General features: G+C 49.1%; 6 protein-coding genes across 8 annotated transcripts; 5 read left to right on the forward strand and 1 right to left on the reverse strand.

Moving 5' to 3' along the window:
• The first annotated feature begins 2 nt into the window (after positions 1-2).
• PV09_01299 lies at positions 3-2,072 on the forward strand. Of its 2 annotated transcripts, XM_016354160.1 has the most exons (4): positions 3-88; positions 145-593; positions 664-1,206; positions 1,273-2,072. In XM_016354160.1, the coding sequence occupies exons 2-4, from the start codon at positions 276-278 to the stop codon at positions 1,564-1,566; spliced, it is 1,155 nt and encodes a 384-aa protein (XP_016218255.1). In that variant the 5' UTR covers positions 3-88; positions 145-275; the 3' UTR covers positions 1,567-2,072. The 2 variants fall into 2 exon arrangements, with proteins under 2 accessions (XP_016218255.1, XP_016218254.1); XM_016354159.1 differs by having other exon boundaries at positions 664-2,072.
• Positions 2,073-2,289: 217 nt separating this feature from the next.
• On the forward strand, positions 2,290-3,689 carry PV09_01300 (uncharacterized protein). Its single transcript, XM_016354161.1, has one exon. It carries the CDS (start codon positions 2,666-2,668, stop codon positions 3,530-3,532), a length of 867 nt encoding a protein of 288 aa, XP_016218256.1. The 5' UTR covers positions 2,290-2,665; the 3' UTR covers positions 3,533-3,689.
• PV09_01301 (uncharacterized protein) lies at positions 3,586-5,783 on the reverse strand. Its single transcript, XM_016354162.1, has 3 exons — positions 5,437-5,783; positions 5,018-5,384; positions 3,586-4,966 (listed from the first exon to the last, which is right to left on the reverse strand). Exons 1-3 carry the CDS (start codon positions 5,773-5,775, stop codon positions 3,714-3,716), a joined length of 1,959 nt encoding a protein of 652 aa, XP_016218257.1. The 5' UTR covers positions 5,776-5,783; the 3' UTR covers positions 3,586-3,713.
• A 2,022-nt stretch (positions 5,784-7,805) lies between these two features.
• Positions 7,806-8,938, forward strand: PV09_01302 (uncharacterized protein). The gene is made up of 3 exons (XM_016354163.1): positions 7,806-8,019; positions 8,075-8,325; positions 8,384-8,938. The coding sequence occupies exons 1-3, from the start codon at positions 7,851-7,853 to the stop codon at positions 8,858-8,860; spliced, it is 897 nt and encodes a 298-aa protein (XP_016218258.1). The 5' UTR covers positions 7,806-7,850; the 3' UTR covers positions 8,861-8,938.
• Positions 8,939-9,190: 252 nt separating this feature from the next.
• Positions 9,191-11,333, forward strand: PV09_01303. 2 transcript variants are annotated; one of them, XM_016354165.1, is made up of 5 exons: positions 9,191-9,325; positions 9,568-9,630; positions 9,717-9,783; positions 9,839-10,472; positions 10,531-11,333. In XM_016354165.1, the coding sequence occupies exons 2-5, from the start codon at positions 9,595-9,597 to the stop codon at positions 10,871-10,873; spliced, it is 1,080 nt and encodes a 359-aa protein (XP_016218260.1). In that variant the 5' UTR covers positions 9,191-9,325; positions 9,568-9,594; the 3' UTR covers positions 10,874-11,333. The 2 variants fall into 2 exon arrangements, with proteins under 2 accessions (XP_016218260.1, XP_016218259.1); XM_016354164.1 differs by having other exon boundaries at positions 9,191-9,630.
• Positions 11,334-13,158: 1,825 nt separating this feature from the next.
• PV09_01304 (uncharacterized protein) lies at positions 13,159-15,986 on the forward strand. The gene has a single exon (XM_016354166.1). It carries the CDS (start codon positions 13,459-13,461, stop codon positions 15,814-15,816), a length of 2,358 nt encoding a protein of 785 aa, XP_016218261.1. The 5' UTR covers positions 13,159-13,458; the 3' UTR covers positions 15,817-15,986.
• The last annotated feature ends 191 nt before the right edge of the window (positions 15,987-16,177 follow it).

The raw sequence follows: 16,177 nt of genomic DNA on the forward strand, positions 1-16,177 counted from the left end.
ATCTCAAATCAAACACGCTCTATTTCAAACACAAATTAAGCCGACTGCCTCTCTGTATCTGCTTTCATTGTCAAACTCCCGGTTTCAAGTGAGTCGAGCGATCTCGAATTTCAAAATAAATTCCTGACGACTCGATGCGTATAGTGCAATGTTGTAGGGAACAAGAACATCCCAAGCTCACGTCAACTTAACATCCAGAGTGAAAGAACCTCAGTTTGCCTCGTTCTTTCACTCCCACATTCACTTCTAGTCCTTATATGTAGGAAATACGCACAATGATATCGTCTCGCATACCTTCTCGTACCGTTCCAACAGAACATTCGCGCCGCCCAATCGAAGTCATCGAAGAGGCGGAGCAACAATGGATTTACACAGAAGAAGAGCTCCTTCGGTCCCCATCGATATGTGATGGATTGCCCCCCGAAGAAGAACGCACGTACAGATACAAAGGGTACAATTTTATCTCACAGGTGGGCGTTATGCTCAAATTGCCGCAGACGACGATCAGTTCTGCGACTGTATTTTTTAACCGGTTTTTGATGAGATATTCGCTCAAAGCAAGCAAGAGCGGAGAGAAGAAGTTGCATCATTACGTATGTCCTTGTTGCGGATCTCAGAACTGCTCATAGACCTCTGGACCGTGACTAATTGTGAGGGCTACAGCAAATAGCAGCGACCGCACTCTTTCTTGCCACAAAAGTCGAAGAGCATTGCCGCAAAGTGCGAGAATTGGTCATAGCATGCTGTCGTGTCGCACAGAAGAACCCAAATCTGATAGTTGACGAGAACACGAAAGACTACTGGCGTTGGCGGGATACGATTATTCTCAACGAGGACGTTTTGCTCGAGCTATTATGCTTCGATCTCACCGTTGAGTCACCTTATAATATCTTGTTCGGTCTATTACAATATTACGGCGTTGAGAAACAAAAGAAGCTGCGGGATGCTGCGTGGTCGTTCATCAACGACAGTAATCTAACGCAGGCATGCCTCCTGTTCACGTCTAGAACGATCGCGTGCGCTGCGTTATGGTTCGCAGCGAGGCAGACAGATAGCGCATTTGGAGATGGAGAGGACGGAAAACCATGGTGGGAGGTGCAAAAGGTGCCACTCCGGCAGATTAAGCGAGCAATGAATTATATGGCCGATTTCTACACAAATGCTCCGGGTGGCATGCAACTCAAGACTGGCAGTGAGAGCGTCTATGTAGGTCTTCGGTCTCCGCTCGACAATGCAGAGGATGATACAAGGACGAGGCTTATGAAGGAGCAGACGCCGCTTACACCCGTGAGAATGGAGAGAAGTGGTAGCGAATTGAGCACTAAGAGAGAAAGAGAAGATGAAGAGACTACGATGGCAAATGGCATTGGTTCCACGACAACAAATGGATCGAGCTCCAGGATACCAGCGGGGGCAGTGACGGGGTTAAGCCCTGCGAAGAAGATCAAGCTAGATGATAGAAATCCAGCGCCTCCCACAGGGAGCGAGACTGATAACGGGGCTGAGGCTGCTAAGACGGAGCAGAAAGAGGATGCGGGCAGTGAAGAAGGTGAAGTTGAGGAATGAATTTCGCCATGAATTCTTTCACATATCATGCCACCAGAACACCTGTCCTCGCCTTCAAAGGGCCAGGCGTGTCGGTCACAAAATCACGCGCGCGGTTCTGATTTTCGAACTTCCAGCATACATGAGGAAGTTGTAAAACAAGACCCAACCACTTGCTAGGAGGTTCAAATCGGAATGAATGCCGAAATGACAGCAGCACAGATGACGACAACAAACGTCCGCGTAATAAAGACGGGGAGGCTCTGGCGTTCACCGTCCCAACCAAAACCTACGCACACTCGAAGGTTTAGAGCGGCGGACTCCGCTAGCTGGCGGGATGTTGGCAATATAAGTGGCGATATTAGCCTTTATATTTAGCGAACAAAAGCTTTTAGGTTTTTCACGACCCTCAGTAACGAGTATGATAAACGAGGATGGATAATAGACATAACCTTAGTTTTGATTAGTGAACGTACCTTGTACAAGGCCTCTGCAATATATGTAGTTTGAATGACCGCGTCTAATGAGGACCAGTTCATGCGTGTAAGCCTCGTATGCTCTCACTTTATACTTCATGAAGGAAGAATTCGGCATTTGGCGCCATAGCGTGTATGCTATCCGATCCTGCGTTAGTGCCCAAATAAGGCGAGTCGGATGCGCGAATAGCGTATCGGCTTATCATAACCGTGATGGCTTAAATCGGGAATTTCATATTTGTATACCCCCTCGGCGAGATGCGTGTCTCACCGCTTTGTCCGCTTACTCGTGAGGAATTTCTTTCGCTCTCTGTTGTCCTTTTTTCTTTGCCTCCAGATATTTTCTCCAGCTCTTTGTTTGCCATCACCGAAGGAAACGCAACGTTGGTCGTGCCAACGTCCAAGGACCTGTGGTAGTTATCACACGGGCAGCCGCACCGGGAAGTTCCATTTTTGGCGGGATATCTCGATCAATGCAATTTTCCAGTGTCTTGGGCGACGCTAGAAGTTCGTTGGCAATCCTACCGTCATTGACTGACAGACTTAATACGTACCATCGTAACAGCGCACGAAGGCAACATCACTCCGTCTAGCAGAGGGCCCTTGAGAATAGAGTAGAACGGAAACATATACGGACTAAATCAATGTTTCTTAAGCTCCCAGTTGAGATACGCCTCCAGATCTACCAGTACCTGCTCGTTCCTAAACAGCGGTCTTCCGTAGGAGTAAGGTTAGACGTTCTAGGATCCGACTATCATGAATACGAAAAGACGGATTTAGATCCTACGAGTATAGGGAGAGTACTGCACATACGTATCATCGATCCTCAACAGCCAGGATTATCTTGGGTTGCAGATGCTCTTCCACTTTTACGACGAAGCAAATGCCTCGTGAGAACTGATCGCTTCCGCGCCAGGACGATGCAAACTACGTACACAGCCGCAAACAACCCAGGAATCGAACCAGCAATTCTAGCAACGTGCAAGTTGGTACACTCTGAGGCAGCCGAGGTGCTCTATAGCAGCTACAATTTCGACTTCGACACGCACGTCGAAGCAATTGGGGCTTTCCTCAAAGATCTTACACCAACGGCGAAAAAGTGTGTCCGCAGCGTGAGTCTCGTCAAACGCGCCACCCCGTACGACCGCGATTTCGATCGGTGCGAATGGACGGCAGCAACGTCTGCGCTCAGCCAGTTGCCGTCTCTTAGAAATCTGCACTTGGGCGTGGTCGCTGGCAAGCCTGGACCAAATGGCTGGGATGGAATTCCCGAATGGAGCAAGCAGGATTTCGAGACCATGGTCAAGTGGAGGAACTGGGCTGACTTTGAGTGGGTGAAGGAGATTGCGAGGGTCCGACTCAGCAAAGGAGGGGTGGTCAAAGTGAGACCGATTGTTGAACATTGTCCGGTTCCTGGAAGCGAGAGCATGGTGTTTTGGGTCGCAATAAGCAGGAATGTTGCGGGTGGATTTGGCTCGTGGGTCGAGGCCTTGATACTAGGCACAGCTTGAATGTTTGAAGTCCTGATTCAAGCGTGAACGTTTACTTGGTGAGTTTTCCAACGTTGATATCGACTGGGTAGAAGATGCAATTTAGATCCAACTATCTTCAACTTCTACCGGGAGCTCGTCCCGTTGCTTCTTCAGCAGTCTAAGTCTTCTAGAAATCTACGGCTCTTCTCTAAATCTAATATTAAACGTCTTCCTTTGGCTCTTTGTCTTCACCGGCACCGGTCATAGCCGCATTTGGCGGTAGTCGCCGTCGTCTAGTTTCATTCTCTTCTTGTTCTTCGCCAACTCTTGTACCATCACTGTCGGCCGGTGTCATCTCTTCCGCGAATTTTTCTTCTCTCATTGTGGGCCGGCCACCCAAACTGGCAAGTACTACGTCATTTGTCGCAGTCAATGAATCCATGATTGCAAGCTCCTCATGAGTGAATATCTTTGGAATGACATAAACACGGAACGGTATCAGGGCCGTGACGATGACGGGAAACCCAATCGCAGCCAATGTCTGCGAGATGGAAATAGCGATCGCCCACGTGAGGAGCTGATAGAAAACAAAGTGTAGTATTCGGCTTCGCTTGATTTTAAGCAGTGGTTCGTCTGGCTGGATGAATCGTCTTTCGGTGCAGAGGAAGATGATTTTTTTGATGATTCCATTTCCTTCGATAGATCCCCAGCCGACAACAAGGAAAACTCCTCCAAAAATTGCGCGAGGCATGGTTCCAAGAACAACAAGGAATGGACGCGTCATAGTACCAATGATAGCAAGGCCCATGAGGAAGTGCGAAATGCGCTGTTCGGTTACATGGGTTGCGATTGTCTTTTTGTGAACGATGTGGCCGCCGTCTCTCTTCTCGACTATGTCTTGCTCATCTTTATAGGTCGTCAAGGCGTCAGTATGGACAGGTGCTTGTGGAACAAGTCCATTCGGGAAGGGGATGCCGATGAATGCTGAGATCATAGTTGTACATCCCAACAGAAAGAAATCCCAGTGGAAACCAGCAGGCTTTTTCAACGGAAACTGTCTCGCTTGTGCTGTGATCGAGCTGAGATTATGATCGTAGTAGAAGAGGAGTGTGACGAGACATCCGAAAGGGAGAGCAACGAAGATCCACTTCACAGGCAAGTGCCAGAAGTCAACGAGCCACACGTAGGGTCGTTCTATTGTTGGATACCATGACCTTGTGATGGGAAGAGTTCCTATGTGCACTCGTCGAAGATTTCCTGGAATGTGGCTAAAACCCGTCCACCAGACAGTGGCAATCGGATAGGCGTAGTCGGACAGGAATTCGCGCACCGCAGGTTTGAACAGAGTTGTTCTGCGCATCTTCTCCAAGAGGTAGACAGTGATGCTGTACAGAATAGCAATCATCACAGACATGTAACCGTTCGTGATTCTCTCGTCGTAAAAGTCGATAGACAACTCCTCGACTCCTTTGACTATTTTTTGTCAGTATTCACGTAACTTCTAGATCCTCACGGTATACTCACTTAGGTACACAGTTCCAACATATAGCGCGAACGTATTGCTCGAATAGTCCGTGACGTAGCGCATATAATCGCACCAGTTGAACACGGCAGTAATCCAATGTGTTATTGCCGTCCAGATACCGACCCATACCATGAACGCCGGATATATCGACACATCGTGAAGTTTGATTATGTCGTAGATGGTGTAGTTGAATAACGATATAAGACCAGTGATGCCAACAATTGTCAGCGGTTGCGCGCCAAGTATGCTAAAAACCAGTGCCGCTAGTGCTGAAGAGAACAATGCTTCGTTAACGCCATAAAAACCACCGGTGTTGTGGTTCATGTCAAGAATGAACGCTAGCGCTGGAAGAAGATTGACAAAGTACTGCAAAGCCAGTGTCAGGCTCAGTTGATGCTTTAGGCGATGGGGAACCAACCATGCGGACTGTAGCCGCGAACGTTCTGTAATTGAAACCATCGCGAATATCTGACCAGTAATACGGTAACCGACGCCGAACATCATGCACCATGCCACGAAAAGGGACGAAATTCCGATTTGCTCGCCAACCTGAGCGATCGTCCCAGGTGTAATCGCCGCGAAGATACGTCATTGTTGAAAACGTAAAGTCGATGCGCGAGAGGGCAGACGCCCGGCGGGAAAAGAGCGAAGAAAACAAGTGAGATATGATCGAAGGGATGGAGGACTTATTTGTAGGCCGGCTATCTGCATGCAAGACGCAAAGTAGTACCCATCCCGGCATCGATGCCATCAACATTCGACAATCTACTACTCCATGCTTGCACCAACAGTTCCTGAACAAAACGCCACGAGGGCGGTTCGTTCGGCTGTACAGCCGGGATTTTCTCTTCAGACTTCCGAAAAAAATTTCGTGTACATGGCTTTTTCTCTAGACTTTCCAAACGTCGACAACTCCTGCGTCCGTCAAGATCTGTAGATCGTTGCCTGCATTAAACTAGCGGGTCAGGGTCGCGAAAAGTCTGCCCGAGCAGACAAATGACCTCACCAACCTCAGAAGCCCATTACCCGCTCGCATCACAAGGGCAAATGTCATATGTTCCTGATCCAAAGACGGCCCTCAGCTTGCCGATCCGTGCAACCCGACTTCAGATAGAGCAAATTTACGTCAGCTATAGAACCCATTTGCATGGTATCGACTTTGAAACCCACAATATCTGTGACAAGCTGGTCAACATTTCCGAAAGGATATGCTCGCAATGTTGCGTTTGCCAATATCTTTCCCAAGTCTTATTTCCGGCCTGATTGTCAGGACACATATTCATCTACTCATGATCACTCGGAACATCTTAGCGTTTGATTGTGGAAGTTTCATTGTTAGCCAATTTTGACGTCTCTTCCTCAGCCAAGTTAGAATTATCCTTGTCATTAGAATGGAAATAAGCTTGGCTCAGAACAATATATATTACACCAATTACGAGTGTGGGCAGCGTTAGTCTGCATGTCCCTTAACTAATCGTCCAGTCTAGCGGCCTGTCTTCTATCCTTGCAATTTGGGAGTATTTCTCCTACGTTTTCCAGATCCTCGAGTCACATTTACGATTCAAACTGACCTTCTTTAAGCTCGGGCTATTGAACTTGGTCCCCCAGGTCCTGTTATGGATTCGCTCTTCTTTTTTTCTGCTTAGGAACTGAATTTAATCGCGTACTAGATCCTTAATACACACTTCCTTGAGATGGAAGAGAATCAGGGCTATCCGCGATGATTGCCATGACAGGTAATTGGAGAACATCCAAAGTCTGGTACACTTGTTAAAATAAGACCTTTTTTTTTGCAAAAAGTACGTAATTCTTTCAAGGTAGTGAGCGTTTCTTTAATGCACTATGCACGTCAGTTGGCTATGAAAACGAAATGGAAGGCGGCGAGAATTGCTATAATGGTTCGGAAAAGTATGGCAAGGCAATAATGGAAACAAGTTGAGTTAGGTTCTATCTGCGCTGCCAAAATGACCATATAGCAGATTACGAGAGCTCCTCCCGCCTGGAGCAGAAGCCAACTATCTCTTCCTTGCCAAAATAAGGGTCGTGATCACTTGGAGTGGCTTTTCACGCTCGTCAAAGTCAGGAAGGGTTTGATAGCCTCTTCACCAAACTCCTAGAGAGGATTATCAACAGTGGCACGTGTAAGTCAAGATCGTATAATCTCCAAACAATGCCAAAGGCTGATGGCGGATTAGGAGATCCACAGCAGATCTTGAACATGCTCATCGCCAGCTTTGTAGCAAGGAAACTACGGTGCCTCATAGGACGACAGGTTGCAATTGTAGGAAACAGCAGAATCTCATTTCTCTGAAATCGCTACGGGTGCAAATCGGGAAGTTGCTCAATGAGACATCGATTCGGGAAATACGCAATTATCATGTGGTGTTTGAACGAGTCATTTCTGTACAAATCAACCACATTGCGTCGTCAGCAAAATTTGAAGTCACCTACTACCCTCTCTTGAAGATGTTCTTCGATATCTCTTGATGTGAGGAAGAGACCTTGATGCAACAACGATAGAGATTCAGAACAGACACACGTATATTAGGTAAAGTTGATGTTGTATTTTTTTTTCTCTTTTTTGGGACCTTTGAAATTTGTCACGATCAACCTGACAGAATAACTCTTTTCAGTGTTTGGCAACTTTCGGGTTACGAGTTCTGGATTGGCGGAAAATTTCAGTTCATGACAAAGCAAACTTGTTGTATTTAAATCTAATTATGGACTAGTCACAGCATTTAAATTACAGCCTCCTAACGTTTGCGGCTCCCATTGAATTTGTAAAGACACAAACAGCAGCGTCCTAATGGCCATTGAACCGCACACATCATCATGAGCTGTCGCGTGCGTCCATCATTCATCCCTCAATGCTCGGCATGTCTCCGTAGCTTTGTTGAAGCATCATGGCGACCACTTCATCAGCAACAGGTGCGCGGAGCGAAGTCAAGCACAACTATACCCGTGCAGCTCCTCAAGGATTTGGATCGCTTTGGCCGAAAAGGTGGGTGTAAATGGTAGTTAATGAGTGCGACTTGTAGCTGACAGAGGGAATACAGGCGCATTCGTTGCAGTTCCGCCAGGAACAATGCGTAACAACTGGTTCCCCTCCAATGTTGCTCGGTATGCCACGCCCGAGGAGCGACTTGCTATAAAACGAGGCGAAATCAATGTTTCGCGGGACTATGAGTTCCAGGTTATGGCTGAAGCCTCTTCCTGGAAACATCAGACGAAGTCTCGACCATTTGAAAGCATGGTGACAGGAGTCAATAAGCCGGCTTCGACCGACATCGAGATTAAGACAGTTGAGGTATGTATTTTGGGGTTGATGAATCGTTCATAGAGCCGGACTAAGTACTTCTGCACAGCCGAATCGCGCCATAGCGCTTCTAGATGTACTGCTTCCCGAAGTATTCACCTTCGAGCGCAAACCGGTCCCCAAGGGCTCTGGCAAAAACGACAGCAAGAGCAAACTGCCGGCCTCAGTGCAGGCCATGCTCAAGGCGAGCATACCGGAGACACCTACGGCCATTTACGGCTCCGTTTCAACACCAGATGTAGCTCAATACATTCGTGAGGCAGTTGCATACAACGATGAGGCGGCGCAGATACAACTTAGCGAGGCAAACTTGAGGTTTGTGAACCCGATAGAGGGAGATGATGCTACAAGGATTAAGCACTTGGGCACGTATGAGGTAGAGATATCGTTCAAGGGCGCTGATGCCCCGATGGTGAAGAAAGTGGTGGTCAAGAGTCCTGGCCAGACATCGAATCAGACAGCCATGGATCCGTCGATGGAGCAGGCGCTCTCGCCTGCTGGGTCTGAGGTTGTGCATCGTAGATAATAGCAACAGAATGTTCAGCTCGAGCCCATGACTCTCCTAGCCGCTAGTGTTGGGCGCCATGGCGCGCAGTTCGTTCTACCTTGTTCGCATATTTTCCGGTCTCGTGAACCAACCCTCGACACGCAGCACCCATGCCGGGAGAGTGCTGCAGGTACGTTAGGAGGCATGGCTTGCCGGAAGACAAGGATGCTCCGTTCTTCGGCGCACGTTGCGACGAAGGATCGTGAAGTTGGTGATCGATATCCACCTCTGGGGGAAAACGACGGGCGGATTCGGAGCACAGAAGACACACAGGCTCGACGCATCTAGAACCGCGGAAGGAGGAAACGAGCAACCCGGTCCTGATGACACAAGTATTTTTCCGTCGCCCGAGTATATAACCGTGGATCAGCCCCTCACGCGTGGAGCGAATTCGAAGCCACCCACAAACGAGCGATAAACACGGCGTGCACAGCAAAAAGCAAGGTGCGTCAATTTGGCCACGCTTTTGTTTGGTTCGAGATTGGCCCGGATGAAGTCAGTCCGCAGAGCAGAGATTGCTTGGGACGTGGTGAGCTGCTCCCAATGTGGGGTTCCGTTTGAGGGACCCCACCATTGCTTGCGCTCTGGTCTTCTGTCCGTTGGGCAAAACAAAATCTCAATCAAATCCCTCAGAACCATCTTTCGCCTCCTCTTCAAGAATTCCCCAAGTAACCTCTTTCAAGCAGACTCGACCGCTTCTTGATCCGATCAGAATGGCCCCATTGGAACTCTCTCGCAAGTCTGGCGTTGTAAGTTCTCCTCACCACCGTGGCTTCGTCCAGCACGGGCTGGCACGGAAAAATATGTAATGACTGACAGTCATTCGATCACGTAGATCGTCGGCGACGACGTGCTGGCGCTCTTCAACCATGCTCACGCCAACGGCTACGCCATCCCGGCCAGTATGAGATAATGAAAGCTAGACTACGAAGAGTAAAACGCTGAAATCGTACCTAGTTAACGTTACCTCGTCCTCCACCGTGGTCGCTGCCCTCGAAGCCGCCCGTGATGCGAAAGCCCCCATCATCCTGCAGACCTCGCAGGGTGGTGCTGCGTACTTCGCCGGCAAGGGCGTCGACAACAAGGACCAGTATGCCTCGATACAGGGCGCCATTGCCGCAGCCCACTACATCCGTGCCGTGGCCCCGGCTTACGGTATTCCCGTCGTCCTGCACACCGACCACTGCGCCAAGAAGCTTCTTCCATGGCTAGACGGCATGCTTGAAGCTGACGAGGCATACTTTAAGACGCATGGCGAGCCACTCTTCTCCTCCCACATGATCGATCTGTCTGAGGAGCCTGTTGAGTACAACATCAAGACCACTGCCGAATACCTCAAGAGGGCTGCACCAATGAAGCAGTGGCTTGAGATGGAGATCGGCATCACTGGTGGCGAGGAGGACGGTGTCAACAACGAGAGTGTGGACAACAACTCCCTCTACACCCAGCCAGAAGATATCTACGAGATCTACAAGACTCTCAGCCCTATTTCTCCATACTTCTCGATCGCTGCCGGTTTCGGCAACGTGCACGGCGTGTACAAGCCTGGCAATGTTAAGCTCCACCCAGAGCTCCTCCAGAAGCACCAGGCGTAAGTTCCAAAGTGGCCCAAGAACGCTGTTTTGACCTCGCTAATTATCACGTCACAGCTACGTCAAGGAGAAGACTGGTTCGGACAAGACCAAGCCAGTCTATCTCGTCTTCCACGGCGGCTCTGGTTCCACCCTCAAGGAATATCAGGACGCTATTAGCTACGGTGTTGTCAAGGTCAACCTCGATACTGATCTACAGTGGGCTTACCTTACCGGTGTCCGTGACTATATGGCCAACAAGAAGGACTACTTGACCTCGCAAGTCGGCAACCCAGAGGGCCCGGATAAACCAAATAAGAAGTACTACGACCCACGTGTGTGGGTGCGTGAGGGCGAGAAGACGATGAGCAAGCGTGTCGCACAGGCGCTCAAGGACTTCAACACCGCCGGTCAACTGTGACTAAATGGCAGCAACTCGCCGAAGCTTTAGTCAACTTGCGATGCTGAAACGTTTTGACATGAAAATGGAAGATGGGAAGCAGGCTCTGATACGGATGTTCTACACAATGTGTATTTGACATAGGTACCACGGAATTGGCCGCTTTCACTATAGATTTTATTATTTCAACGCACATGCTCTCGTAATGCTGTCTTTCATATCCTCCTTTCATTTTTCTTGCTCCTTTGTGTTCTGGATGCAGTTGAGGCTATGTGCCTTTTCGAGTGATGACTATGAACCTAGAGGCTAGAGCTCGTCTAGAGATATAACAGCACGTGCCTTAAAACATTCGATACGAGCTTAATCCGATAACGTACGCTGATGTTTACTTGGGGGTTGCAGTTAAGATCTTAATAATTCTCTGCTTGATCATAACTTCTCGTACTCTAAGCGAATTTATCGTCGCATTTCTCAATCTCTCTCTCCTTCGTAGTTTTTCTTTAGCAAAGAAATAAGCTCATCGCTTTCTAACGATGCTTTAGCTACGTACCAAGCATCCAGATTACCAGCTTGATCGACGAGGGAGCTTTGAAGAACCAAGGCGAGGTGACGAACACTGATTGCTACTTTCCTCGGTCTGCTGAAAAATGAGGACGAGAATGTACACATCATAAGGGCCAATGTTTCCGCTACCTCGACTTTGAATTATCTGCAACAGCTTCATTTCTCGCCGATGTAGAAGAGGAATCACAGAGATCAAGGCCTACGTTTGAAATTTCAGCTCAACCGAAGTCGCATACCAAGCTTGATGGTAAATACCAATGTATCATCGACCAGATATTAAGATCAGCGCTCAAGCAAAGTGTCTATTGATAAGAAGGGGCCAAACAAGGCGGACAAGAGTTTCAATTCTATGGTCATTTCGCCTAGAGTCACCTCGCTCAAGCGTCAAGCACTCCCATGGTTACCTTGCTGGAGCCGCTGTGACCGGATCGGCCTCCATGCTTAGTCCCCCTCGGCGCGCTAATAACAAAGCTCTCGCATCAGCCAACTTCAACGAGGGTCTACTTGCCATCTCCATCACTTGCACCACATAAGAGCGAGAACAAGTTCACGTGGCTGGATATGCGCCATGTGCAGTTGAAGGGTATCACAGAGTGAGAGAGTCCGGACGGTGAAACGACGAGCCAAAATTAGTGGAAGACACGGGCTCACTGTGGTTGAAGCAAGACAAGAAGTGGGAAAATGGGAGCTTGCTGAGGTGCATGGGTGGATCTGAGAAGACATAGTTTGGCGTCTGTCAACCTGCGAGTGTGTTGCACGTGCTTTGTTATCGACTTAACTGACTTCGGTATGTTCAGCGGCTGAACGTCTGTCCGCCTCTGTAGATGCCACGAGAACCGGGAGGATTGTGACGAGGTACTGGGGATGCGCAGAGGTGTAGCGCGGTGGCTTGGGGATAGAGAATGGGAATCATCCGACTAAAAATCTAGAAGTCGGTGGATCAGAGGGCCTTGCAGCGCCCTACAATGTATCTTCATGCTTCTGAATTGCGGTCTCTTGGGAGATGGAAAAACTCAAGGATTCGTTACAGGTCTGCTGTTATCAACACGACTTGACTCTTTGGTATAAAACATCTGAAGAATCAAAACGCACGAGAAAGCGCCATGACCAATTTGAGCCAAGCAGAGTCCGTTGTTTCCCCCCTGAAATCATTTCGATCTTCAGTTATGTAGCGTCTTGGTAATTCTGTCATCATCATTGTCAATCACCGACTTTTCTCTGATGGCGGCGCTATCTGTCTGCGAGGAACACAGTGGGATCACTCCCTGTCTCGGTACCGATGACTGTCTTAAGATTTCCATGCTTTTGGCCATGGATCTGAATGCATCTTTGATACGCTAGCTGAACCATATCTTACCGTAACGCATCTCTCTAAAGAAGTTTTTTTTAATCATAAACTAGTACCTAGCATTAACTCAATCTCTCGACTGGCGCTTCCAACGTATTTCGCCTAAGCTAGACATCTCTCACGAGGTTCAGAGTCATCGTCTGCATACACCCACGCCGTCAGCAAGCAACGGCCCGGCCAGATCTGGTTAAGGACATCCAACGAACTGCAAGGGATCAGCAAATTATCTTCGTCAGCTACGCAGCCGCTGTCAAGGCCTGGTGGTCGACAAAGATGTGACCTGACTGGCGTGGCTGGCGGTCTCGTCGGCGCTTAGAGTCAACCAACCAGAGTGCTCGCCTTGTACCTGGCGCCTTAGCCTTACACTGTGCTCTTCACAATTGCAATGCAGCAGAACACAGTGCCACAGAAAGCCATCGCTTTGCAGCCGCTATTGGCATCTCGCAGGTCTACGGATGCGAGGCCAGCTGTTCGCTGACGTCCGTTGAGCCCATGCTCGTGGACTTTAAGTTAAAATGACAGTGCATCCCGCCCTGTACTCCACACGTTAGTGAATCCTTCCGGTCAACTTCGAGGTCGTCCGATATTCATTCATTGTTCTGTTCTTTTGGGTCCCGTTGTAATTTCAGTCCCTCTCTGTGCGCTCTGGTAGTGCTTTGTTATCAGCAAAAGTCATTCATTAACAATACTTACAATGGCCGCGGGTCCGACCTTGCATATTTTCCCTCCCGTGGAGGAGGCAGCGAAGAGAAGAGAAAGCTTGGACGATCTTATCCGAAGATCGATGGACATGCGACCGTCGGGACCTTGGCCGGTGCGTCGAGATAGTGCATCACTAGTCACAAAGGCAAAAGCATCAAGCGGCGACGCCAGCCGTCCGTCTTCGGATCATACACGTGTCGGCGTTGCAATAACACGAGACCCTTCTCCCTCTCCAGCTCAACAGCGCGTCAAATACCTGCCTCCTATCGAAGAGGCAAAGTCAAGTCCGCGGGAGAACCCATTCCAAAAGCTTCCACCTATCCAAGTGCCTAAGCGAGAGCCTTCAGCTACACGTGGCACTCGGCCACGGCGAAGTTCTTCAGTAGGCGCTCGCAATAGGAATATTGCCGTTAGTCCTGCAGTTCGAAGAACTCCATCCCCGGGACCATCCGTTGCGCGCCATCATGGTTCTCCTGGAAGCAACAAGGAATTATCTGTCTCTACAGCACCCATCCTTGCGTCGGAACGTACGTCTCCATCCCGATCTCTAAATCGAAGCAGAGTCTGTGTCCCTAAGAGGGCAGAAGACGGCGGCGAAGTGGCCGCAATTACTTCGCCGATCAATCCATGCAACTACTATTTCATGCCACCGCAGAGACAAGCATCTGTCAGATCTGCTCAATCAAGTCATTCAGCTCAGTCCTCCTCAACACTGCAATCAAACTTGACGCTTCAGCGAAATGCGTCCAGGTCAACAGTTCGAAGTCGATTCCCGATCGGCTCAGACCAGAGGAGACAGTCAGAAGTTCAGACTCCCTTGACAGAATACGATGGCATTTCCCCGAGCTCAACTCTTGGTCGAAACAGCTTCATGGGAAATAAGCAATGGACGCAGATTGCGGCCCCTCCAACGAGTGATCTGCCCATACGTTCGATGTTTCCTATCTTAGATCCAAACGTCCCCCTCGCTCAACAAGCGTATCGGCCGCAGGGCATCGTACCTACAGCGGTTATTTCACCGGAAAAAATCAGCAGGACACCATACTCGCCAAATTTCAACAGTGCTTTGCTGTTGCCTGAAAAGAGGGACCCTGTATACATCACGCCGATCTCAGATCTCAACTCTCTTTGGGCTACGGCCAATGGCAAGCTAGATGCTCCTGACCCTAAGCACTTTACTTTGAAGATGTTCAAACCTATGCAAGAAGATAGAAGCGGAAAGGAGAAGATTGTCTTTGGACCAGCTGAGGATCAGCCATTTTACACTTTGTCAAAGACGCACACAAAAACTGAAGACGGCGACGACCACGAATTATTTGTACAAAGGCATCACACATCTGGAGAGGACATTCTTCCAGTCTCACACCTTGACCTAACTCCGCCACCGCCTCCGACCCTGTCAAAAATAAATCGAGGATCAGTCACGTCGGACGTTGACAGTCCAGCACAGCATGTCACAACCATCATGCCCATTCTCGCTTCTCTTCACGCGCTAGAAGGTGCAGCTAAAACACCACAAGCCAAGAGCATTGCGGAGGTCGATCCGAATGCGACATCGCCTGCTGCGCAAAGGCTTGCTGAGCGTGCTGTTGCCGAGGCCAGTCAACGCGAGGGCTGTACGTTGGCCTGGTCTGCGATCGATGCCCTCAACGGCAAGTATGAACTGCACCACCCAAGCTTGGGTGTCTTCAACATCTCTGTTGTTGGAGACGTCAAATCTGCCTTCGAGCTCGGCGTTGTTAAAGGTCAAACTTGTATAAGCATTTTGAATCCGTATTCTTGCATGGCATCCTTGACTGGTTCTCCAGTATCTTCCAGTAGTCGAACATCAGCTATGACGGCAGTCGAGCGTGAGCCAGAAATCCTCGCTCGGTTGGATTTCCAGGATGGATGTTTGCACATCGACGCCGCTGCGATCCAACAGCTGGGCAATCTTTACTTGATCGACGTGTGCGTGTCCACGCTTCTCAGCGTCGCCGTCTCGGAAGGCAAACGCCCAGAAGATCCAGGTCTCGTATTTGCGGCCCCTCCACCTTCCCTTCTTAGCTTCAAGGCCACAAGCAAGAAGGTGAAGACACCAAAGATCAAAGAGATCACCGAAGTCAAGCCAGCACCAAAGCCAGCCAAGAAGGCCAGGAAACCTAGGCCGGTCACTATCATGGCAAATAGTTTGGGTTTGGGCTTTGAACATATTGTTGAGAAAGAAGACCTGCCACGCATCACCAAGGCAATCCTGAGCTTGCTCGGCATCAGCTTCAAGGGTGCTGTGTACTTAATGGGTTTTGGAGTAAAGGTCATGGCAATGCTGGTGATCTGGCTTACGAAGAAGACGATGACGGACAAGGACTAAGGTCGTATGGCAAATGAAAGATTGACCGACTGATATGTACATAAGGTGGAGATCTATATACCCCCCCCTTGCACTGCCAATTTCCCTTCTGTTTTGCTTTATGATGAGTTTAGATGACCCCTTACGGATGCTGCAGTAATAATGCCCTCTACACATATTATCACAATTCGAATGGCTTTGATAGTCACAAAAGTTCTCACCGTTCTCCAATTAAGTGAACCCCGAGTGCTGCCTTGCGTTCTATTTGAAGCACAAGTCGTGATCTCTTGTATCAATGCTAAGTCGTGATGCGTTCCCAGCCAAAGCTAAGATTAAAAGTGTTTGTTTGCTACAAGAGGTTTCAGCTTCTGGATCGGATCGT

This window comes from Verruconis gallopava (genome assembly GCF_000836295.1).
Source record: "Verruconis gallopava strain CBS 43764 unplaced genomic scaffold supercont1.3, whole genome shotgun sequence".
In the NCBI taxonomy this organism is placed as follows: domain Eukaryota; kingdom Fungi; phylum Ascomycota; class Dothideomycetes; order Venturiales; family Sympoventuriaceae; genus Verruconis; species Verruconis gallopava.

Coding starts and splice junctions, on each gene's coding strand:
- PV09_01302 (XM_016354163.1), top strand. CDS start 7,851: ATGAGCTGTCGCGTGCGTCCATCATTCATCCCTCAATGCTCGGCATGT. Junction 8,020..8,074: donor GGATCGCTTTGGCCGAAAAG/GTGGGTGTAAAT, acceptor GAGGGAATACAG/GCGCATTCGTTGCAGTTCCG. Junction 8,326..8,383: donor TCGAGATTAAGACAGTTGAG/GTATGTATTTTG, acceptor ACTTCTGCACAG/CCGAATCGCGCCATAGCGCT.
- PV09_01301 (XM_016354162.1), bottom strand. CDS start 5,775: ATGTTGATGGCATCGATGCCGGGATGGGTACTACTTTGCGTCTTGCAT. Junction 5,385..5,436: donor TCGCGGCTACAGTCCGCATG/GTTGGTTCCCCA, acceptor CTGGCTTTGCAG/TACTTTGTCAATCTTCTTCC. Junction 4,967..5,017: donor TGTTGGAACTGTGTACCTAA/GTGAGTATACCG, acceptor GACAAAAAATAG/TCAAAGGAGTCGAGGAGTTG.
- PV09_01300 (XM_016354161.1), top strand. CDS start 2,666: ATGTTTCTTAAGCTCCCAGTTGAGATACGCCTCCAGATCTACCAGTAC.
- PV09_01299 (XM_016354159.1), top strand. CDS start 276: ATGATATCGTCTCGCATACCTTCTCGTACCGTTCCAACAGAACATTCG. Junction 594..663: donor AGAAGAAGTTGCATCATTAC/GTATGTCCTTGT, acceptor TGAGGGCTACAG/CAAATAGCAGCGACCGCACT.
- PV09_01304 (XM_016354166.1), top strand. CDS start 13,459: ATGGCCGCGGGTCCGACCTTGCATATTTTCCCTCCCGTGGAGGAGGCA.
- PV09_01303 (XM_016354164.1), top strand. CDS start 9,595: ATGGCCCCATTGGAACTCTCTCGCAAGTCTGGCGTT. Junction 9,631..9,716: donor TCTCTCGCAAGTCTGGCGTT/GTAAGTTCTCCT, acceptor TCGATCACGTAG/ATCGTCGGCGACGACGTGCT. Junction 9,784..9,838: donor CGGCTACGCCATCCCGGCCA/GTATGAGATAAT, acceptor AATCGTACCTAG/TTAACGTTACCTCGTCCTCC.